We start from the raw sequence: 24,831 nt of genomic DNA, 5'->3' as shown, positions 1-24,831 counted from the left end.
TGAGCTTCATTTACCACGAATTCTGGTACAACAGACATTTAGGTATAATGACTAAAATGTGAGGCCAGCAAGGTGGTCAGAACTCCTACAAAGTGGACTTTTCTACAACGGACATCCTAAATTTTATAACTTCCAACTTTAAACATCGCTTGGCATACTTTTTGTATGGGAATAGCATCGGGGATAGTGGCGTACCTATTTAAGAACGAAGGCCACCAATCTCTTGTTTTTTAAAAATTAATTGTACCAAGCTTCGGAGACGAAAAATGAGCATAGCTTTACATGTTGGGCACTGAAGCACGAAATTGCTGGCTCGCTGCAACCGCTGTTCCGAGTGGTCGGTGCCTGACGAGCTTGGCCGGGGTCTGCTACCGATGCACAAGATGCCTGTTTGTGGCTCTAAGGAGCCAGCGGCAAATGTAATTCGTTGCTTGCAACAAAGCACATTACGGGTTCTTTGCTTTCGCATACCTGTTATCGGGACAGTCTTTCTCGCCAAGTTTGGGGCAGAGTCACGCCTAGCCACGACTTCAAGCAGAAGCGCTGCTTTGACGTGCATGGCCGCGGTGCCCGATGTTTCCAGGTACGACATGCTCGATCGCGAGTACAACGAATTATGCCGCGGTGGTTTTCATCACAAGTGCTGAAGTCTTGATAAGCAGACCCTTCCCATCAACGAGTCAACACTGTGTGACGTTCACGGCCGATCGTAATCGACTGAAGTTGCGCTTGCAGCTGCCTTAACTAAAGTGTAGTTGTATCCTGAATTATCGTCTACCCGCGAACACAGAACAAGTGCGAAAACGTCGCTAAGTAGTGCGATTTTAGACAGCCGCGACCTCACAATGCACAAGAAGCAGACGACGCTATGCCGGAGGCGTATCCCGGAACAAAGATAGGACCAGCGAGGGGTACTGGAGCAACATGGCAGGAGCAGCCGATTGGAGGTCTCAAAATGAATTTCGAGCATCTTTTTTGAACACGGAATCCTCTATATGAAATGCTTTTACAACGAGCCCAAAATGGCGGTGGGCAGTTGTGCCATTGTGAAGCTATACATTTTCATAAGTCACAATTTTTTTGTTTTTTGCCACTTTCACAATCACCAACTCAGCCGGTGCCAAAAACTTTTTACAGCACTTCTACGTAGTTTTCAGCGAAGATATTTTAGAATCGTACAGAAAAAGGGGTACAGAAACTGAAGGTGTCATTTTCTGAAAAAATAAATTTTTTAATGCTTCATTAAGAATAAATCTTATATGACTCAATTCTCTCCGGTTATAATAGATTTATTCAATGTTTCCATAAAAGTATATTGTAACTGTACTTCGATTTTACATACTCCTTTTACAAAGGACTAGGATCCTTTTCACTATGGAGGTCTGTTGTAATGACGTTATACTGTATAGACCATTTAGGACATGTTATCACTTATGCCCCAAAAAGAGGGGTTCTCCTTAAACCTAATTTCTACTCGTATAAAAAAAAGTTAGTTTTTTTCAGTCATATTTTTATTCACTTTTGCAATCAAAATGTTCTTTTTCAGACAACAGACATTGGCCTCACAGAGCAAATTGGCGAAAGCCCAACCAAGTTTGAAATCTGGTTTCGCAAGCGCAAGTTGAATGATGTGTACCTCCTTCAAGCACCCAACCCCGAAGTGAAACGGGCCTGGGTGCACGACATCTCCAAGCTCCTCTGGAAGCAGGCGCTGCGAAACAGAGGTGTGTTGTCATGGTCTGCTTACACTTCTTGTGATACATTAGAACCTCGTTGATACGTTCTCACTTAATACGAGTTCCCGGCTCCTACACTCCAAATCGGGAAAACTGGAAATGCTCCCATAGAGCTACAGTCGAACCCGGGTATATCGAACTCGCCAAAAAACGTTTATTAGTTCGATATATGGCGTAATTCGATATAGGCCCGGTATAGGTTTTGACACAAAGGCACATAACAAACTAGAAGAAAAGTACTTTATTTATATGGTGGCTTACTTGCGTGCCCTACTGTGGAACAAAATAGTCCCGGATTTTTTGCTGTGTCAATGACTTCGCTGCCTGCGACAGCACACACGCCTCCACGTTGTCCAACGAGTCGGAGCAGCTGAGGCCGCAACCTTCCACATTCAAGCAATAGCGCCGGACCAACGCAAGTGCACTAATCACTTCGGAACTTCGGAGGATGTAGGCAATGGGCCGTCGTCAATTTCCATATTGCTGTCGCTTTGGCTCGTGGTCGGCACGACGTCTGCAATGTAATCCTCATCCTGTAATTGGCCCATGATGGGGACATCATCGTTTGCACTGATGAACTCGTCGAATGTCGATCCGTCGATAGCACCCGGGAACTCTGCCATTTTGTTCCAAACTTTGGTGGAAACACCTGCGGTGTCTTCAGTGCTGTCAGAATTTGGGGTGTCATCACCAAGCATGCGGAGGCCGGCATGCCTAAAGCAGTTCTGGATCGTCTCCTTCTTGACATCTGCCCACGATCTACTCAACATAGAAATAGCTCCGAGCAAGTCGATCTTAAGCTCCCTGCCGACAGAAAGGTTCTGCAGCAGCCTCTCCACCAGGCGCTTCCGATAGCCGGCTTTCATTGCGTGTATAACGCCTTGATCCAGTGGTTGCAGTACAGACGTAGTGTTCGGGGGCGAAAAATGCAGCTCGATGTTGCTGAAGGTCGTACTGCAGTGGTGCGATGAACAATTGTCCACGAGCAGGCACACCTTGCGATTTTCGCCTACCAAATCATCATTCCACGACGATAGCCATCTGCTGAAAAGCTCCCCGGTCATCCACGCTTTTGAGTTTGCTCGGTAGGTAACTGGAAGTGACAGCGCATTTCGAAAACACCGTGGTGCCGTGCTTTTCCCGATAACCAGAGGTCGAAGCTTTTTCGATCCGTCTAAATTAGCTGCCAACAGCATGCACACATTAGCTTTGTTTGCCTTGCCGCCGCTTGTCTTGTTGCCACGACACGCAAGTGTCTTGTTTGGCAACATTTGCCAAAATAGAGCAGTTTCATCCGCATTGAAGATATATATATATATATATATATCTTCAATGCTCTATATCTATATCAAGGCTCTATATCTTGCTGCGATATCTCGCCAGTTTTCCTCGAGCCATTTTTCTACACTGTCCAGGTCCGCCGCTCTGCTTTCACCTGTAACAGCTTTGCCAACGATGTCGTGCTCTTCTTTGAACCGCTGAAGCCAGCCTGAACCGCCTTGGAAATCATTCCTGTCGAGCAGAAAAGCAAGGTCCTTGGCTTTCTGCTCGATCATAGGGCTGGACACCGGGATGTTTCGCGACCGAACGTCCACAAACTACTTGTAAACGGCCGCTTCAACATCTTCGTACACAGCAGCGCGTACACGTCGGGCGCCACGGGCACCTGGCCTTTTGTCCGACTTGGCCCTGATGTCTGCCTTGTCCTTCAGGATAGTACTCAAGGTGCTCCTTGGAATTTTGTAAGCGGCGGCGACATCGGACTTTTTTTCACCGCACTCAACCCGATTGATGATTTCGAGTTTCGTGGCGAACGGCTAATTTCGCCTCTTTGTGCAAGCCATGATGACAGCGCGCCAATACAGTTCACAGAGCACCAACAGCCAACACCACAGACCACACTGAATCGGCAGCAGCAGGCACACAAGCATAAAGAAAGAAAAAATGGCGCTCACTTCTACCGCCTCTGTGCCTCGGAGAAAGCACAACGGCCTCTGATTGGCTGTAAGCGCTGCAAGCGGGCCAGGATAATTTTTTGTAGGGGGGTGTTCGCCCGCGCACAACCGGGTCTAACCAACTTTTTCTAGGGTGGCGCCGGCAGTTTTGCCCGCCACTGCAAGGGAAAGCCAACTTGCTGGGGCTCTTTTGAGGCACATGGAGTTTGATATATCAGTTGTCGTTGCTATTTTCGTTCGATAAAACAGTAACTTTTGTTATATATTCTCAATGTAAACTTACCGTGTTTAAAAATTGTTCGATATACGGGATAATTTGATATAAACGGGTTCGATATAGTCGGGCTCGACTGTATGTGTTAATGCTTTCCGCCTGTTCCCAGAAAATACGACTGTTCGACAGCAACGTTCAGCATTGCGCCAGCTGCTCGTATGATACATTCTGCGGGCAAAAGTTCTCATTCACATGTAAAAAAAAACTGCTCTTCATGTGCTTGTGAAGGGCCAAGAGGCCGACTGCTGCCGCACGGCAATGCCGATTTCTTTGTGTGAACGCACGCACACGCACGCACGCACGTGCACACGCACGCATGCACGTCACACACACACACGCACGCACGTGCACACACACAGAGAGAGAGAGAGAGAGACCCATTGGAGCCTTCAGTCTTCAAACAGTTTAAAAAAAATGCCTGTTATTTTGTGCAGCACAGTGGTTTTCTTTCTCAGCTGGCACCTTGGCAAAAAATTTAGCGATACCATATTAACTCTCATAACCCTCGCACTTTTTTTCGCGGAAGACTGACGACAAGTTAAGGGGTAGGAAGGCATAGGAAGCGAAAAAAAGCGAAGTGGCTGCATATTGGGATTCTCACGCTGGCAACTAACGCTTTGAGAAGCACTAATCAAGACTTACCTGAACAATAAAATTACAGGTTCAACACAAGACAAGATTTACTTGAGGCACAAAAAAGTTTTCGAATATCGTACACAAAGCTTGCAGGCGTAGCATTAGTGGGCAGATGGCGATCTAACACAGAATCGTCCGCAGTTACTTTCTGTTAAACTTTTACCATTCAAAGTACACGGAAGGCCTAGCGTGTCTTGGTGGCTTTCAGCTGCCCGTGCTGCCATCACCAGTAGCAAACACAAAACTCGTCAACTCCGAAGTGCCTACTGGCAGCCCTGTTGCTGTTGTTTAGTGTATGATGAATCACTTTCAACTTGAAAGCAGCCGTGTAGCTTCTGTATCTCCCCATAACATAACCACAGCATGGACACAACGAACTAACACGCCGCAACGCTCACTTGCTGCTTTGGCTTGGATTGGATTGGCACTTTTTTGCTTGCATGTCGCGTGGTGATGACCCCTGGGAACCATGCCAAGAACTTATCAACTTATCGCTTCTCGATTTGATGCGTTACTTGAGCACTTATTGGGACAGTGTGATGAGTGAAAAAGTTAGCACCTGCTTCAGAAAGAGCGGTTTTCAGCGACAGTTTGCATGGGAGGGTACCGAGCGCATCGAACACGACCCTGGGCATGCACATTTGACATCGACAATGACATCGATGAGGAGTTCCTCTCCACTGGCGCTGATGTACCATTTGCCGAGTTCGTCTCGATAGATGACAACGTTCTGACTTGCGAGCCGCTAAGTGTCACCGAGATTGTCGCGGAGGTGGTGTTGGGCGACGCAGTGAAGGAAGTGGGAAATGAGGCACCGGAACACAATGGAGAAAATTAAAGCGTGCCGACCTTGGCTTCGGCTAACTTCGCCGAAGCCCCTGCTGGACTGAAAGCTTTACAAAGCTTCTTTTGCGTGAAAAACAATTAAAAAGTGGACAAGGGTCTACAATGTGTGTGAAAGCAGCTTTTCTTTTGCAAAGGTGAGAGGCAGCGGCAGAAATAAATGCTTTTTACCCTTACACCTCTATTTGGACTTGTCAGCCTGAATTATTGCTAGATTTGGATCGTACGTTTTCACGGATCATATGTTCATCTTCCGCTTTTTTTTTTAAAACATATCAACGAGGTTTTACTAGTCGAATGATTCTCAGATTTGCTAGGCAGATTGTAGAATGGGTTATTTTCACGTTTGTTATTGTTATTTTCTGTAAAATGGTGTTGCTAATGTTAAGTCTGAGAAACAATGTATGTTGAACTTTGAGTAGAAGGTTTCTGGAGCATGTTTTCACCTCTCATAAATGTGAGCAGGGTTGTACAGTTAAATCTTGATGTAATGAACTCCAGTGTAATGAAATTTCCTATATAATAAAGTGTTTTACTTTGTAACTTCATCTATGGAGCATCATTTATTTACTTCACTTAAGCAAGCATGCTTATTTGCGTTTTCAATATTACAGCATTTAGTTACATTTGTGCTGAGCATGTGCTCAGCATGCTTCACATCAGTGCCAAATTGGATGTTTTTTTATTTGTTTGTTTCTCAAATATATTAGTTTTTTTTTCGTGTAGCCACGTTATTTGGGCACTTCTTGTAGTACTGTTCAGATAAAAATAGAAACTGCAGTAACAATGTTTGCATAGAAGGCTAATGTTTTAATATATTATTGTTTCATTATAATGAAGTAAGTTACCAATTTTAGACTACATAATATAGAGGTTCAACTGCATATTTTTGTGCTCACTGAATACTAGTGCATGCTACAAATTCCCTTTAAATATATTGCAAAGTCAAATTATCAGTTGGTAATATTTGTAACATTCAGAACAATTGGCCTTGATGCAGTGCATTTACTTTGGGAAATATGATATATTTTACACAGTTATCAACTAAGTTGAGCGATCTTTTGACGAACCTAAGCGTGACACGGCATTTGTTCGCTGTATCCCTATATACATAGTGATGAAACACAGGTTTAAGAAATGTGGCAATTGAGAACGCACATTTTTTCCCCAAAAAAAGTCCGTGATGCACGTGTTTTGAAGAGACGGGATAAGGATGATCTCGAGTTTACTTGAAGCAGTGACGAGCTCTGAAGCCCGTGGCACATACAAGATGCCTGATGCTGTTAATCGGGTCAATTGCTACAAGCATGCTTGTGGGCACTGGCTCCAAAGTTTCATCGTCCTCGCGATTTGATTCCTCTAAATCGCTCTTGCCCGTGCACTTCATTCACGATTCCCTCATCCATGCACGGTTCCACAGTGTGAGCCTCATTATCAGTCGTAATGAAATCATCACAACACATGTCCCGCACGCCCTCTCATGTCCAAGTCGAAGATGCGCTGCCACGAATCGGCGCAGGTGTGGTCCTGTCCGGAAGCTTCGGGCTCAGCATCGGATCCAACGCTGACGAAGTCAGCCTTGCGAAAACAGCTTCGCACACATGTAGCCGTCACTGCTGCCCAAGAAGCCTTCACGATCTCCACAGCTGAATACAGGGACACCCGAAGCGACAAAATGGCTGCCAGGTGGTCAACAAATATGAACAAGCGCTCCACAATGCAGCACCTGTAAAAAAAGCGCAGATTATGCCCAAGCCAAACAGTCACACTTCCGATGTTTTGTTGAGCGGCAGAGAAAACAAAGGGTAGAATGCCTTTCTTCCGCCATCCTAAGCACACATGTACACCAACGACGAGCAAGACGCACATGTGCGACAAATTCAGCACTCATGGAACAGCTCTGGGCCCGTTTTTAGTCGGAAAATGAAACTCCTGAATCCAGGCCTGCGTGGCTGGTGTCGCGGAGCGATGGAGATGGGTGAAGAAGTTGTGATAGAGAGAAGAGCAGACTTGCGAGATATATGCGAAGGAGTTCTGATAGAGAGAAGAGCTGACTTGCGAGATATATGCGAAGGAGTTGTGATAGAGTGAGGAGAGGAGAGAATATGGCGGGAAGGCAACTTGGAAAACCAAAACACGTGGGAAAAAGGTCAGGTAGCTTACTTGCAAGGCCCACGAAACGCACAGCTCACACGTAGGAAAACTTGGGAGAGCGGTCTGCGTGTGCAGAGATCGGGAAGAGTGACAACTAGAAGGCTGCAGAGGCAGGGTCAGAGTTTGACAATAAAAATCTATAAGTACCTCACTGATGGCTTATCGTGGTCGAAAGTGGTTTCCCAAGAAGTCACCCGAGCGCCGACTCCATTCGTTGTAACTGATCGGCGACACTCATAGTCGTTTGTTGTAAGTACGATTTTGTGCCATTGAAATAATGTATATTTCCATGGTCATGCAGGTATCGTTCATTTTAAGTGGAAGTTCATTTTAAGTGGGGCTGTCATATGTGGGCTCGGCTGTACTATAATATGGTCCGAGATACTGACGTGGCTTTGCCATGCTTGCTTATCCTTGCTTAAGTCGCAGTGCAAAAGACATGGGTAGTGCTTCTAGAACAATGGTATTTTATGTAACTGATAGCTTACATTAGCATGAAACATACTACGACTACATTTGCTACTGCTTTCCTGTTCATCAAGACACTTGAATGACTACTGACGGCCATTCGAACATTTACATTCTTATATTTCAACATGCTAATTATTCTGGTGATTTTTAATGGTTATGTTTGGAGCAACAACATTAAATGTTGCTGCAGTGTCAATTGCATCAGGGATGACTCTTTTGTTCCTTTTACTTTCAGAGATGCGCCTTGCAGAGATGTCGTCCATGGGTATTGGAAACAAACCTTGCCTTGATATTCGTCCTAGCAGTGACCAAATCAACGACCGCTCCATCACTTTCCAGCAGCTTAGCCGAAGTATGTAAAAGTAATTGTAGTTTGTTTATGTTCATTAATGTCATATGTTGTTTGTTTATTTCCAAGTTCTCACTTTTTTTTAAATTCACTTCGCTGATTTTAGCTGTAACTTTCGTGGTTGGATTGCTGAGTAGGCTTTTAGCTTAGTCAACTCAGGCTACTAGAACAGAGCCTGTGTGTGTGATAAAAAGTATCATGGTTTGGAAAAAGCACTTTTGTTGGGAGGAGCATTTTTTTGTAGATTTTGGCTTTTTTGTAACATGAAAGGTTTTATTCAATCATATTTGCTAGAAGTGGAACTTTTTAATAATGGATTTACACTTAGTAGTTTTGATATAACTGTTCCTCAAAGTATCCAAATTCCACAAAAACATTCTAGTATTGTCATTCATTAAAAGTTCAGTGACTCCACTTATCTTGGTTATTCTTTAGTGAGGGAAGAAGAAAACTTCAGGTATATTTCCTAAATAACTGTTTGTAATTGTGAAGCATTTTATATAAAGAGGGAGAGTTATAGTATATAGTGTAAGCATATTTTGTTACATTGCTGTAAGAGAAGCTAGTGAACAATAACAAACAGTTGTAACTAGTCAGCATAAGCAGTGCTGATATATTTTAGTTTTGTAAATCTGTAACTTTCTGTATTCCGGGGCCTCTCTCTCACTTCTTGAAGTTTCAAATGACCTCTTTATTAGAGGTTTTTGTCTTTTCAAACTTAAGTAATGTTCTAGAATATACTTCATTTTGAATGTAATTTTATGTAGCAGTCCCCATTCACACAAAAGGTCTTATTCCCACTTTGAGTTTGGAAAGTTTTTTTCCCTTTCTTTGTAGATTGAAAAAAATAAGAGAAAACTTTTGTTATATAAATGCATCTCAGTAAAGAGACGGCTCACTATTGAATGTGTTGAATAGTCGCCAGCCTCCTTTGAAAAGTCTATTTTATAAGCCACGTCAGTCAATGCGACATGTTCACAGGTTCATGTCCTGTCTTTAGTGACTGCAAGTAAATATAGACAATTGACTGTATACATGTACAGTAATTTAAATACACATCTGCTAAAACCCTGTCGCTTGAACTAAACCAAGATAGGTATTCTGTAAGAGTCCGTTGGGTCGAGTCTTCATTAAAGAATGCGTTGCCATGATGATGCGACAGATTGAGAGCTGGTAGTGACAACTGGCTCGAGCTCTGTCCAATTAGCTCATACAGAAACTGACAGCCAGTATTCTATCACAGAATTCATCACAGGGTTTTTTACTGAACCTCTCGTAGACAGATGTAGTCTAAGTACTTCAAAAGACATTTATATTGTGTGCTAGGTGATTTGGACATTTGGAGTTGCCCATCTTGTACACGCGGGAGTTGGAGGAAAATTATGAAATGTACAAAGATTATCTACCTATTGGGCATTTACTGTGCTCATACAAAGGTATAGATAAGGCCTACACATCGGAGTAGTACAACTGGCTCACAAACAGAGCAGCATTTATAGCAGCAGCAGCAAGAGAGCGTTAGTACACATTTTTAAAAACAGCCTCATCGTACGGCATTTTTATGCATTTTCGGCATACTGAATTAAATTGAAAGGGATTTCCCATGTTATTCCTTCTTCATTTACAGTGAATAGTGTGGTGTTGGCCACATTGTGGAACGCTAGATTTGCCTGGCTTTCTTCCTTTCTTTTGCAGCTGCACCCCGGCTGCGCAGCCCTCTGGGTCTCCTGGAGCTGGGCCGAGAAGGCGGAGCCAGCAAGCGACCTCATTCCATCATCTCTGTGAGCTCTTCGTCTTCATCTTCGTCAAGCCAAGGCTCTCTCCACTGTGCTCTCAACCTGGGTTTTGAGGCTGGAGATAGCCCTCGACCTCTACAGCGATCACTGACCCACCAGTCTCACTGCTCCACTGGTAAGAAAACATCATCATTGTAAGCCATTGTAGTCTGGTTGGGGAAGGTGTTGTATTGCAGTGCCATTTAGATAAACTCCACCCAATTGTGCCAAGCAAGCAGGTGCATCTAATCATTACTTAAAGCATTTGAACTAGATTACATTGAACCACAGATGCAGAGAATCCTTTTGGAGGCTGAATCTCACCTGAACAACAGAATTTAGGCTGATTGGCCATGATCATTTAGTACCAATGCATCAACGAGTGAATTTAACACTTGTGCTGTTTACATCTACCTTACGTTATCTGGTGTTATTGGGAGTAGAATTTCATTGCTTGCATGCCATGTAAACCTCTTGTGTGCTATATTATTTCAGATGGGCTTGACTGTTATGTCATCATGGAAATTGTGGGATAATACTTGTTCAACAGCTTTTTAGAAAAAGAATAATAGTAGGCTTGTGAAAATTGTTGAAAACTTCAAATATTCGAACGAATATGGCAGTGTTTGAATTTGCTTTGATTTGAATTCAATTTATTAGAAATTACAAAGTATTCGAAATGAATGAATAGGTGTATACTATACGTCCACATGTGACTTCCACTTGTAAAGGGGGTTTCATTGCATTGGAGGGGTGACGTACAGTGAGTGCACCTGTCAAAGGAAGTCTGCCCTGCTGCAAAGCCCCATACCAAGGTTAAATGAACACTTTACCCTCATAATAATTAATCAGTTTTTAAGTGTAAAAGCTCGTTATACTGGCCTTTATGCTCTGAGCATGGTAAATTTTCAAACTTCATGTACTTTGCAGGTTATCACTAGCGTTCCACCAAAAGTCAAATCCTGCTACTATCGGAGTTGCTTCAACTTTCTTAAAAAAAAAAAAAAAAAAGGATGACATTTGCTCATGCCTTGCTTTATTAAAAAAAAAAGCTGTTGTGCAGTTTAGTTGGCTCACAATAAATATGCACACTTTTCTTTATAATATGTGATATAAACTATTCAAATGTGTATTGAACCTAAAATTTACTATTCGCACGAGCCTAAATACTAGGGTGGCTGATTGATCTAGTTGTTGATGCTTATTTTGAGATACACAACACAAACTTGGAATGTGGGTGTAGAAGAAAAAAAGCGACTAGTGCATCGCTAGACTCTAGTCACTTTGCTTGCCCCGAGATCTAACTCTTCATCCACATTCAACCTTCATGGTATACACCTGAGATCACCATAAAACCGACTTTTTATAATATTGTCTGTTTTCAAGTTACTTTGCTTTAGTGCACTATTAAGGGCACACACATTGCTAGTTTTCTTTCTCAAGTCTGCTCATAATTTAGTCACTGTGATGCTGAAGAGTTAACTGCTTTTAAATTCTATCTGACAAGTGTGACAGGATCGCTTCATGTGTACAAATCACTTTAGATGACCAAATTGATGAATATTTGATGTAGTGTATCACTGTGCTTATGTGATATGTCCAGAAGAGCACTTTTTGCTGTACTGAATGGACTAATGGTTGAAGCACACTTTTTTTTTCTCTTTTTTGCAGAGAGTGGTTTCTGCACAGATGCCAGCACCGCTGGGGACTGCAGCGCAGATGCATCGGTGCTGATGATGCGAAGGCACCGTAAAGCAGAACGCAGTGACTCGCTGCTGTCCAATGATTCTCTTGCCACGCATTCAGAAGAAGGATCCCATTGTGGAGAAGAGGTCACCTCCTCACTGCACACCCAGGGCTTTTCACTGAATGAGTAAGAAATTACTGTTACACTTGTTTTGAACTGTTTAGTTTACCATTTAGTTTAGTGACCCTCAATTGAACCTAGATTTACCCTCAATTGAACCTAGATTTAGCAAAAGCGAACGAAGGAGGTATAGTGTGTCTGTATTCTTTCAGTACCACTGCACCTGTGTGGGGGCTTCATCATTGATTGTTTAGCATGTTATCCCTAGTCTGGAAGAGAATCCCTCTTGCAAATGAGGTTGCATCAGTTTCAAGTGCTCAAAAAACTTTAAAACTGAAATCCATTTTGGATGTACCTGCCCCAGATGCATCTTCTGCCATGGCTGCATTGAAACACCGAAATTTAACTAAAATGTGCTTTGCATGAATAGAAGTTGACTTTTGTGTTGAAGCCTTTTGATAGTGCGTGCACTGTTGAAGTGTGGGCTATAGTCAGCATTCATTCAGAATTGTGGTTATTTGGGTCTTTTGGTTCATCATCAGTAACATGTAGTAGCAGAAATAACAATCTTCATGGTAGTGGTGCTACAATTTATTATTGTGTACTCATTACTTCAGCATTTTCACTTGCTGCTGTGCATCCTATAGGCATCATATAATAAATAGCATGCGTACTATTAATAGCCTATCATGGGGAATCATCCATGCTATGCTTTATAATGACAATGTCCTTTGTACACAGGCAGTTGCAAAAGGCAAGTTCTCCTTTGCAATAAATCTTTCTTTTAAAGAAAAATTTTCTTACTCTGCATGAACCTGAGGCCTTGATGTGCTGAATCAATCCACTGTTACAGCATATCCTACAGATTTGTTTTTGACTCTGCATTTCTTTGTTTTCCTTCTCTGAGTGTTTCTGAATGTATAGAAAGAATACATTTTAAGCTTAGAGCTATTAACCATGCTGGCAAAGTATATAACTGCCTATTTATATATAGGAATGTGCATAAAATGAAACCAATGCCTGTGCTAGCTCTCCAGCAGCATTAGTGACCTCGAATGCTGCTGGTAATGCCTGTGTTGGCATAGTGATGTTGAGAAAACATTTGGGGTCAAGAAACTGCGCACGTAGAGTATAATAATGTGGTTTGTAGCACATTAGGGGACAACCATTGGGGGGAAGATTGTAGAAATATGACTTTGTTCTTTGTTCTGTTGTTTGGACTATAGAACTACGTGTGTCAGTACATCAACTACTCAGTTGCTATGGAACTACACAGTGGGGCTCTTCAATTTTCCACTTTTGGATACCTGCGCACTGTCAGAGCCAGCAAGAGCACACTCGTTTTTCTCTGGTTGCTTCGTCCCCCTGCGACGAACTTCCGGTTGGCGTTAGTTTTCGTCGGGTTGGACGGTTCTGGCTTCCCGCGAGAAACCTGAGAGTTGCCAGAAGCGTCCAAGACAATTTATTCATGGAAGCTCTCTGGAAGGTATTGAGCAGGTTTTGGGCTAGCAGATGCCGAAAAGATAAGATATGCACTTGTCGCCATCTTTTGTGAGGACTTGACAGATTGCAATGCAAGCTTTGGGGGACTGCGCCTTCACTTGTCATCACTTTTGGCGTTATCTTATAAAGCTTGTTCTGCCGTGCGAGATGTGGCGATTACGAGTGGTGGCGAGCTTTTGAAGCTACTGTTTATCGCTTTAGTTTCTCGTGAAGTTATCTTTTGTGAGCAACTTGCCGAACTGTTGCTTGCTAACTACATCGGGCACATGCCTCAAAAGTTGTGTACGCGTATGTATGCATACATAGAGAGAACTTCAGAGTTATTTTTTCATAGTACGTCATTTGTGGTGCCTTGCCTGCTTTCTGTGTACTTAGCGAAGACAATTGTGGTCAAACTAGCTTACTCTGTCATGTGTTTGCATGCTTAAACCTCTCAAGAAATTCATTACTCAGTCTTCGATGGTGACAAAAGACCTTGATTGAATAATAAATATCGTACAGTTGTTTTGAAGTGTGTGATGCTCGCTGGTCGCGAACGGCATGCGAGCATACTTCGATCTATGGGCCAGCGTATTTAGTATGGTATGATATATATGATACTCTACGGTTTGTCAACTCGAGAAAAAAAAAAAAATGGTTTCAGAAATGTGTACATCCTTTCATTGTCTATTTCATCAATGGCTTTATTTCTTTTTTCACCTCTATGTAATAATGCCATGCAGTATCTATGGTTATGACCTAGTAGCTCAAATAAAAGCTGAGATGCATGAGGTCTTCGAAGTTCCATTTAGGACTGGTAAAGAGGTGCAGGCAACTGCCAAAACGAGTCGAAAACTCATCATGCGGAAGTTTAAAATATTTTAGATACGACGGTGCACTCATGGCAACGTATGCTACACGATAGCTGAGCAGGTATATATCCTCGAGCTCTTTTTGGGACACGATCAGTTTCGAGAGATATGGTCTTGTGTTGTGCAGTCACGGTTATGTGTACGAAGAAGACATGAGCTTGTTAAGCTGTCAATGGCGCGGCAGTTCGCCTTGCATCGTTCTCGAGGCACTGTACACCAGCTGAATGCTTTGTTTAATTTGTGGATGGGGTGAGTTGCAAGTGATCTTAGGAGCGTAGGAAGTCGTATCCCAAATGCGTGCGCTTGAGGATATCATTTCAGTTCTTCGGAAAACTTAGCCACGTGTTTCAAAGTGGACAATGAAGGAAAAAAAACTAGCTTCATTTGCTGTCACGACGGTAGGGTTTGTTTACATTTGCACTGGCTGTCCCAGTGTTCGATTTTGCAATCTTGGGGTAGGCTTCGGGTTGTCTCTGTTTTCCCACACACGTGACTACGATGCTGTTTCCTGTCCCAACCACAACTAGGTGGCTGACCCTCTGGCTAGCTCTGGCTGCCAGAGAGCTGCCAAGAGGTCTGAAAGTCGGAGATCCATAATGGCTACACAAGTTTCTGTGAGGTTATGTGTGCATGGAAATGTCTAAATTGGTTCGGGATACCATGCCATGTAGTAAATTTGTTTGCAAAGACAAACTCCTAATAGTAATAGTTTTTTTTAAAGCAAATATGTAGAACATCTACTAAGACCATAGTTAACCCTTTTCCTATCAAAGACTAGCTGAGGCCATCCTCCCTGAAAAAAGCATTTGGGAGCATCGCAGTTTACCTACCCTTAATCGTTTTGCTGTGTTGTCATTTGCAAAAAGTATACAAAAAAGCTTTCAAAACATGCGTTTTGGTCTAGAAAGAACTTCATTTTGGTAACCAAAATTAGAAAATTGCATCCTCATATATGCATGAGTGGCATGTACATGGGGATATCAGCTATTTTTTTTTGAAAAAACAAACAAACAAAAATATGTACTTGTTTGCCGAAGTTTTGACTCCTTCTGCGGGTGTACCAGCAAGTAAACAAAGCAGCACTTTCTCTGAATCATCAAATTCGGACAGTGACTGCATCTTAGCATATCGGCATTGGATGCCGTTAGATGTAAGAAAATCCCCACCAGTGCATATAAGATTTGTCTTCATGAACACGTTTGTGCCTGCACTTTATTTCTTAAATTTGAGAGATGTCCTGCACTGAAGACTGCAAACGTTAGGGCACTTACTGTGGTGCAGTGCAGTGAAGCCAATGCTCTGCATATTTCTCTTTTAAATAATTTTTAGGTGTGTAAGACGGATAGAATCAAATAGTGAAATTTTCAAAAGCAGTCAAAAGACCAAAAGCAGTAATTTTGCATTGGTTGTGGATGAAAAGCTTGATAGGGAAAGGACTAAAGCACAGTTTATTGTATTGAACTTGCTGTTGGCACCCAACTTCTGAGATTTAGTCTGCAAAGGTGATGCTTGTAACTCACTTTATTTTTAATAGGCAAGATTTAGTTTTCACTTGTGTCCATTACAGGAATTGACTCTGGGTGTGTTCAAGTAAAGTATTAATATAATTAAAATTGTCAAAAAATCATCAAATTTTATGAGATCGCCCAGAATAGTTTCATTCAGTGTAGCAGCTGGGATGTGTTTTCACTTTCAACTATTTTTGCGTTTTGCAACAGCCTGTGCTTAGAAAGGGCAGCCAAAAGGCTCTTCAAAAATTTTTTGCATTTTGAACATAAATTGTAATCTTCCTCTCACCCTAACATTTATTTTGGTGATTATGTGGTGAGGGTCTGCAGTGTTTTTGAAATAAAAAGGAAACTCATTGGTATGTGTGTCATGGCCATAACTTATTCCATTTCACTTTTTCTTCTTACAGAACCTGACTTCAAATGCAACATCAACAAGAGGAGCAGTTTTAAAAACGCGGAATCGCAAAGCACACGATGATGCTTGTGTCTTTATTATGTTATTTTTCATCAAGTAACTTATTTCAACTGTAAAATGGGGGCAAGCAGTCGTGTGAAAAAAATCAAAAGATAGAACGAAATATAGTGGAGTAGAGCACCACTGTAACAACCAGCAAACCTCAGGGTCCTTCTTGTCTTGTATTACTACTACCATTATTCGTGTTGAGTATTTTTTTTATTGCTTTGTGAGGGTTCATGTTTTTTTTTTTCTCCTTAGTCCAATTTCATGCTGCCACGTCACCTGAAGAGGAAGACATGAGCTTAACATTGTACAATGTGCCATAGGAGTTGTGAAACTGAGTCTTCCTCCTCCTTAGCCCTCACACTCTGTAAAATTTACCTGAAATGTCACAAAAGCCCCCCCCCCCCCCCCCCCTGACAGGAGCAGGTGCAAAATTTTCAGTTGTGTGCCACTCTGTGAATTCTTACTTGGAGGCGGGGTCAGTGGGCGGTGCTGGCCAATGCTTGATGCCGGTGTGTGGGCTCTCTGGATTTGGCAGCCCTTCCACGAGCTGTCCTCTATAGGAGTCGTCTTAAAGATTGCGCCAGCGCTATCAACTGGGTGACCTGAGTGTGGAAGTGAACGAGGCTTCTCTTCTTCCTCTTTATTCTTTCTCTTTTGGTTTCTTTTTGCTGTACTTTTAAGAAAAAACTAGTTGGCACCATTCTCTTCATCTGCATTTCGTGGCAACATTGTCTGCGGTTTTCCTGGTGTTTGCATTAAGTATACCTATATTCAAGACTGCCAGAAAAGGGAAAGAAAAAAAATGTCTATGGAACAAATTCAATTGGGCATGTTTGTTTTCTCAGTTCTGTTCAATGCTCAGTAGCTTGTGGAAGTTGCCCTCTCCCTGTGTATTCCTTTCTTTCCCTTGCCTAGTGCTCTTTATGGAGGCACCTACCTGCATGTGTGTGTGTGTGTAATGTGTGCATGTATGGGTGCATGCAAGCCGAGTGTGTGACATGTAGCATGCTGTTGCATTAAAGTGTGAATGTACTAGTGTGTTTACAACGATACCTCTTATATTCCTATTATTTTTATTATTGTGGTTGCTTAGTTATGCCTGATATTATTACAGCCGTCATGTTATTTAATTGCATAGAGGAGCAGTGCGGTTAGTTGGGAGTGTGCTAATCTTGTGAGATATCCTTAGAATGTTCCACTGTTTCAGATCTATCAAGTGATAAGCATGCTGAGAAATGTAAAATAGGGGATACTTCTAGCAGTAGAAAAAACTTATATTAGGAGCAGGCTGCAAAACTGCTGCTTCAAGCAATTGCTCTTCTCTGACGTGTACATAATTTGATTGTAAATGTCACAAATTCCAAAATTTTCTTAATTGTTCCTTCTGGTCACTTATTCACTTGTGCCATTTTTGATTTAACTCTGTTATGAACCTTACTGGATCTGTGTTGTGATGCCGTGTTTTCTTTTGTAAATCTTAACACAGTTGTTCTGTGTACCTATTTCTGGTTTGTATAAAAATAAATGTTTTTGCCTAATACTTAGTGCGTCGCTCTGTCATGTGTCATTGTGTCAAAATGTTATGGGCAGCAATACTGCAAATGTACTCAATTTAACTGGGTTTGTAAGAGATGCAAAGGGTTGTAATTAAAGGGGCCCTGCAACACCTTCCCAAGCAACCATTGAATGACTTTATTAAAGGAGTTGATTACCTCTCAAATCACTCGCTGCAAAAATATTTAAAATCCGTGAAGTATGAATAAAGTTTTAGAGATTTGTCAGATGTAATTGCTTTCTCTCTCCTCCCTATGAGCGCACTTGAAGCTTAGCAGGGAGGGGTGAGTTTAAGGAAATGTTACGACTTGCCCACATGATGACCTTGAGACCTTTTTCTTTCTTTTTTTTTTTTGAAAGTGCAGCTTTCAATTTTATTGAACATGGCAGCCTCCCATTGCAGCCACTGTAACTACGCAACTTGCATTGCTCAAGTCGGTTAATTGCCTTAATATGTGTATATGGCAACATTTGTAGAAAGAAGAGGGAATGATTTGTAGCTGACTTGCAAATACCAGGCCACCCGAGGCACTGTAATGTTTGGCTCGCATGTTCTCGGGAGCCTTGACTACTAATCGGCAGCATTTTGGACCATGCTGAAAAAAAAAAGCATCTCCACGAAGTGAATCATGATGTGTGGGTGAAGCTCTGGGTATAGTATCGGTGAGTGACTATACATTATCCATGCATTGCCTCATATAATGTAAATTAAGTGGCAAAGTGTGCATGGGAATGTAAATTCATTTCGCAATTCAAGGAGGATTTGAAAATTGCTGGAGTGGAGTATATGCCTCGAAAGTTAATCCAAAAACCCGCAATTTCACTGGTGGCAAAATACCATTTTAGTATAGGTAATATGTGACGCGTGGTGCTCGACGTGTGCCTTTGTGGTTTTCTTGCGAAGTTTCAACATCTAGGCACATTTTAGTAGAGATAAACCGACCAATGCTGTTTTCGATAGGTTATTCTGGCGGGAAACAGCTATGTCTTACCTTATAATTAGCCAATGTCTACGTTGAAGTCTACTGTAAAAACTTTTTTTTGTCTCGCGTATGTTTCAACTCTATTCCTCTTCCCTCCTCGGCTATTTTATAAAAAGAAAAAAAACGTGGTTGATCACCTTATATAAAAATCGGTATGACACGAAAGTCAAACATGTTTCTACGGAGGTAGTTGAGCGTTTATTGTGTATTTTTAAGCAACAAATTGCAAAACCACGTCAGGAATGCCAAGCAGCTCGAAACTGTCAGCGCACCCCTCCAGCAAAAAAGCACGCATGAAATGGGAATACACAGGACGAGCGCGGACTAACAACTGTCCCAGCTCGACACTTAAAGCGCGCCGTTTAAACAAAGAAAGGCGCGAAACGAGCGCACAAGTATACACGAAAAAAGCGCGAACAACTGTCACATTTTTTGCTGCGTCTTGTATCAGCACTGCGCTCCTTGCGTAAACGGGGCCGTGCAAGCCTGCGAAGTGATCTTCGTCCTCTCCCGGAACGAGTCTGATAAGTGCGCGCACAGAACTCCGTGGAGGCGCGGCGTTTCATGGAGGCGAAGACCTTTGAGCTCGCCCAACACTAAACCCAACGGTAAACGTCGTAGTTCTAGGGGCTTTACCCAACGCGAACCTTTCGTGCCATCTCGCCACTGATTACGAAAACGCGCTAAAGTTTTGAAGCTCCGATACTAGCTCTGAAGACGGCTGAACGATGTATGGTGTGTATAAATGGCTTCCCGTTACCACCCCTGCCAATAACGTTGTTTTTTGGCGTAGTGGTTGCTGGTTCAAGTCCGCGCGACAAGTTCGTGACTTCTTTTTTTCTTGGCAATCTCTTGGTATACCTTTTTCAACGTCACTACCGTGACGGAAATACTATCGTGCTCAGTATGAGCTATACCCCGCGAGCGCGTGGCCATGCGCGCTGCAGTGTTGTACTGTAGCGCCGATCATGGCATATTTTCGAGTTATCCGGATAGGCTTGGCTTTTGGTGCGAATGCACGTCGCCTCTATTTGCTTTCACGCTCGCCCTCATTTGGCCCTGCGGTGATATCACCTTCAAAAATAACTGCCACCTTGTCCTGAAGACCAAATTTTGTGCTCGACAAGCCGGGCTTCACAAAACACGTGATATCTAGCCTTGCTCTTTTTGTTCGCTTCGTTTTATTCAATTGGGAATTCCAGACTAATGCGCCTCTTACCGTATTACGTGAAGGAGGCTGTGTCTAGGGCACACTGCGAAACACTGGAAAGCTTCATCCCATTGGAAAATGTCCCGAGTGCCGAACAGTGAGCGCCTGCGGATAGTTGAATTGTCCCAAAAGCAGTACACTCAGCGCCAAACAGCAGGGATGACGGGGAGGTCGAATAAGACCGCAAATCGCATCATCCAAGCGTATAAGAAAGAAGGCCGCATCAGCGATGCTCCACATGAACAGCACCCTCGTGCAATGACTGCTTCTCAGGACGCCCACATCCGCGATGCCGCGAAGGCCCTTCAGTACTGCCAGAGAGATCGGTTCGGCCGCTGGAGTCTTTGCAAGCGCGTCGACAATAAAACGACGGCTAGCCGAAGGTAAACTGAAGAGTGGCAGCTTTGGCTAGTTGGTATGACATGACGATAGTTATAGCGCGAGAACAAAACGACGACACAGGGACTTCGTGTACTTCTTGTCCCTGTGTCGTCGTTTTGTTCTCGCGCTATAACTATCGTCATAAACTGAAGAGCCATGTTGCGGCCCGGAAGCCGTGCCTCTCCTTGTCTAACAGGAAGGCGTGTCTTCGCAAAAAAGCACCACGTCTTCTGGACCACGGACGACTTGAAAACAGTAATTTTTACTGACGAGTCCACGTTCACCACACGCTGGGACCAAAAGCAACGTGTGTGGCGCCCTGTCAATGCCCGCTACGACAACGAAAAAGTATCTATAAACGTTGTGCTACGACTCCCTCCACGTGCAAGAAGTAGCATCGAGCGGACGCACGGCTGTGAATGTGTGGGGCGCTATGTCCTGTGGTGGGCTTGCTGTTTTGCACCGCATTGAGGGACACCTGACATCGGTAAAGTAGTGCGACATCCTCGATTATGTAATGATACCTTACGCGTTGGACAGACCTTTTCCTGACGGGGGCGTTGTCGAAGAATGGATACGCCTCCAAAATGAACGCAGTTTCATTGACAATTTGTACGCGTCAGTACCGTTCAGAATGCAAAATGTGACTGCCGTGCAAGGGGCCATGACCCGCTACTAAGGCGTGGCGACCGCTTCATCTGCTTTCTTTTCCCGTCAGTCGCATTCGTGCATCTTAATACTATCAGTGCCGACGCGTCATCGCTTCATCAGCAGCCGTTCAGCATTGGGTCCACAGCCAAGCACCATTGACGAAGTTGCTAGCCGGAATAGAAATTCCCATGTAGTTGCTTCTTATGTTGTGCATCTTAGTGTAACCTCATTTTGTTTTATGATTGTGCACAATTCTACCTTTCTGCAGTACTCGTGGTATTATTCTGTTCCTAATTTCTTTGATTGCGAGAAATCGACTTTCTTTCGCCATTACAAGTCACACTTAAAGGGCCCCTAAACCACTCAGCGGTCGAAATTTAGTTGAGGTGAGGAAGTTGTGCTTGAGTTTACAACGAACACGTAGCCGTGAGAATTTCTCGACACGGTGCTGTAATAGCGGAGTTACACGCGTTAGATGATCGAAACGCGACGATCGCTTCTTTCCCTCTTTCATACGCTACCCTCTTCCAAAACCTCTTGGCCCCTCCTTGCTGAGTCAGCTGAGTGTCCCTCCTCATCTCGCGTGGTATACGTCACCGCTGACGCTCTGTTTGAGACAGCGTCCACTTCCGGTTGCCGCGATACTCCTACGCCCCAGCTCGCCGTCAGCTGTGGCTGTGCTCCAATACTCACCGTAGACGGCTGAATAGACAGCTAAATGGAAGGCGGCCATCTTATGTGCCATTCCAATTATCACGTAGCCGGCAAAGTAGACAGCTCCGAGAAGACCGCATCGTAGACAAATACGATGCAGGCTACTTTGCTGTCTAAACAAGATGGCGGCTCAGCGAATCGCTCAAATAGATCAAATCTCGCCAGAATGGCCGTCTGCACACAAGCAGACGCTTTCCCAGACGCTCAATGTGAGTAAAGTTTATTTGTTTTTTGATTTTAACACGAAAGAAGCCAGAAATTACAACTGTTACGTTTGTTCCTTTTAGCTTTTCCTTTTCGACGTGAGGTGGCGCATCGTCGCGTAAAAGTTGTCTAAACGTGTTCCAATTCTCGGACAGCATGGTCTCGGTGCGGTCTTCTAAGCAGTCTGCGTAGACTGTCTACGTGCTGTCTAAGAATTGGAACACAGCCTGTGTTGTGTGTGTCATCTGGGTGCACTGATCGTTGACTAACCGCTGTTGCTGTCGTGCCGGCCCGTGCCCGTACGAATCGTGCCGGTATGGACCCTTTGTTGCGTTACGGGCCGCAGATGTCGATTCGCAAGCGGCAACACGACCAAGAACAACAAGGTGCGCGCGAACAGCTGTTTGCAGAGTGACCGGAAGTCGTCGGTTGTCGTTCGGCCAATCGCAAGCATCAAAAGTGGTGACGTCATCGGGTTTTATTGGTGATGTCACACATGTCAGTGGCGGGAGTACACCGTCTAGTACACTGTAGCGGGAGTGAAGGGGACCGGAAAGGAGAAACTATTGTTTTTTCGAAATTGTGGTGCGCCCGCTACCTTTAGCGCTGCGGCGTGTGGCATCGTTGATCGTGACGGCATTCTGCACGCGATGCGCTTGTTTACTTGAAATGTTTGTAAAAATATAAGAAGTGGTTGACCTGTATCTTAAACTTGACTTATATTTCAAAGCTATTACTACAGAAATAATAAATCAATCTAAAACAGCTAAGAAACATAAGAACTTGACTGATTCAGAAAGCCGCAATATTTCTAGCCTCAAGCCACGTGAAAACGTTATAAAAGGCGGTGGATAAGGGAAGAGGCATAGTGATCTGGCCAGTAGAGAAGTACAAGCTCGAAGCTTACAGACAACTGAACAACCCTGAACACTACCGTAAACAGACTTAGCGCCATAACAGGAACACTATCAGACAGAAACCACCCGAACACATTCCTTGACAAAGCCTATACACACGCACTGGAACTGGACAGCAATGAAGCACTCCAACCATGCTCCAAAAGCGCAACAGCAACTACACCTCTTGTCACTACACAGTTTTCCAATGCACTCCCTAACATAAACAACATCCTAACAAAATACTATCCAACGACCAACGAGAAACTTAAGAAAATCTTTCGCGATCCACCTAAGGTCTCCTACAGACACAATGCTAACCACTAAGACATGCTTGTTCACGCAAAACTTAAAACAAAAAGTAGGACGACGTCTGGTCCCTGTGGCCGGCCCAGAGGCTCCACCTGCAAACACATACAGCCGGCTACCCGCGTAAAAAGCAGCGCGTCTGATTACATTCACAACGTGACATTGAGCTTCACCTGCACTTCAAACAACCTAATCTACTGTCTTGAGTGCGCCACCTGTAGAAAACAATATATAGGTGAAACTGGGCAGCCGATTCACGTAAGACTGAACGGCCACCGTGCATACACAAAACACAATTTAGCAAAAGCCGGTCACTTCAACGAACAGGACCACAATTTCGACCAAGCAAAGCTTTACGTTCTACAAACTAATTTCCAGTCACCACTAGAAAGAAAATACATAGAATCATATTTAATACACAAATTTAAGTCCCTACACCCATCAGGAATCAATGTAGCACGTAGAAATTTAGAATCACTGAAAGCCATAGCATAATTCCGGCAATATTTACAGAGACAACATACGTTCAACCTTCAAATAGACATAACCGCTACTACATTGAAGCGCTCATAGCTCGCATATCGTACTATTTCACTTCCATTTTCTAGTACCATTAAACCACTGCTTTGTTTCCTCTTTCCTCGCTTCTCAAAACCAATACCTACCAACACGCCAAGAATGAAACGGCGCTTTTGAAGAAGATAGGTCCTCCTATCGAAACGCCGGTCAGCCAGTCTGAGGCACTTCCACTGTTCGCTCTGATTATCCCACTAAGTCACTCAAAGGGACACGAACAGGGAAATCGACGGGATGGCGCTAGCATCTGCGGGGTCTGGTTCCCCTTTTCTCCACCTTGATCGTCTGTACATATGCAAAAAAAAAAAAAAAAACTCGGACAGAAAGTTCAGCGGGGCCGTCACTCTGGCCTTCCATGATCACCCTGAGCGGGTCTGTTGCGAATCCTGTAGAATGGGCTTCACACATTCTTATCTTCTGGTGATAAGGACACCGGGTTGCACATGATTATCATGTTATCTGTGCCGTCTATCTGATCAAAAAGCTGTATTCACTCAAGCCACAAGACATTGTTTTACTCAGAGCATCTTTATTGGCTAGCCTAACATCACACCGTTACCGCTCAAAGGCTGGGACCCCTTGTCAGAATTGAAAGTCGTTTCACGTGAAGCCCCTTGATCAAGGGGCTTTAGTTTTACGGCAGACGCTTACTGTGGGCTCTTAGACCCATATATCGTTGGGGGACCATCCTCAGAGAACAGTTTCATCCTGAAGCATGATAACTCCCTCATACATAAATAAAAACGTATCAGTATTTTAAGAGTCGCGACGTGGCAGTTCTTGAGTGGCCTCCACAGGCGCCTGACTTAAAAATCATTGAAAATGTGCGGCCGAACATGAAGCTTTCGCTGGCCCACCGACAACTCCCTGCCGTCTCTGCGGACGCGCTTTGGGCCATTGTCATAGAGAATTGGGAGCGAATCAGGGCCAACACCAACATTTGTCGGTCCCTATACAGCAGCCTCCTAATAGATGAATGTGATTATTGGAGCTGGAGGGGAATCTATCCGCTACTGATAGTTGCT

The 24,831-nt window shown here is 43.6% G+C and overlaps 1 protein-coding gene across 6 annotated transcripts in view; it reads left to right on the top strand.

The window, feature by feature from the left end:
* Positions 1–18,109, top strand: part of LOC119176380 (puratrophin-1) — a 540,416-nt gene extending 522,307 nt beyond the window's left edge. For 5 of the 6 annotated variants that reach the window (XM_075877541.1, XM_075877540.1, XM_075877537.1 and 2 more), the window contains 5 exons: positions 1,547–1,724; positions 8,305–8,421; positions 10,114–10,329; positions 11,865–12,066; positions 16,273–18,109. In XM_075877541.1, coding sequence (XP_075733656.1) covers positions 1,547–1,724; positions 8,305–8,421; positions 10,114–10,329; positions 11,865–12,066; positions 16,273–16,279 — 720 coding nt within the window. In that variant the 3' untranslated portion in view covers positions 16,280–18,109. The remainder of the gene's footprint in view (positions 1–1,546; positions 1,725–8,304; positions 8,422–10,113; positions 10,330–11,864; positions 12,067–16,272) is intronic. The other variant, XM_075877543.1, reaches the window with a different exon arrangement.
* The last annotated feature ends 6,722 nt before the right edge of the window (positions 18,110–24,831 follow it).

This window comes from Rhipicephalus microplus, chromosome X (assembly GCF_043290135.1).
Source record: "Rhipicephalus microplus isolate Deutch F79 chromosome X, USDA_Rmic, whole genome shotgun sequence".
NCBI lineage: Eukaryota > Metazoa > Arthropoda > Arachnida > Ixodida > Ixodidae > Rhipicephalus > Rhipicephalus microplus.
The sequence above is the reverse complement of the archived record's forward strand: the minus strand, read 5'-3'. Positions and strand labels throughout refer to the sequence as shown.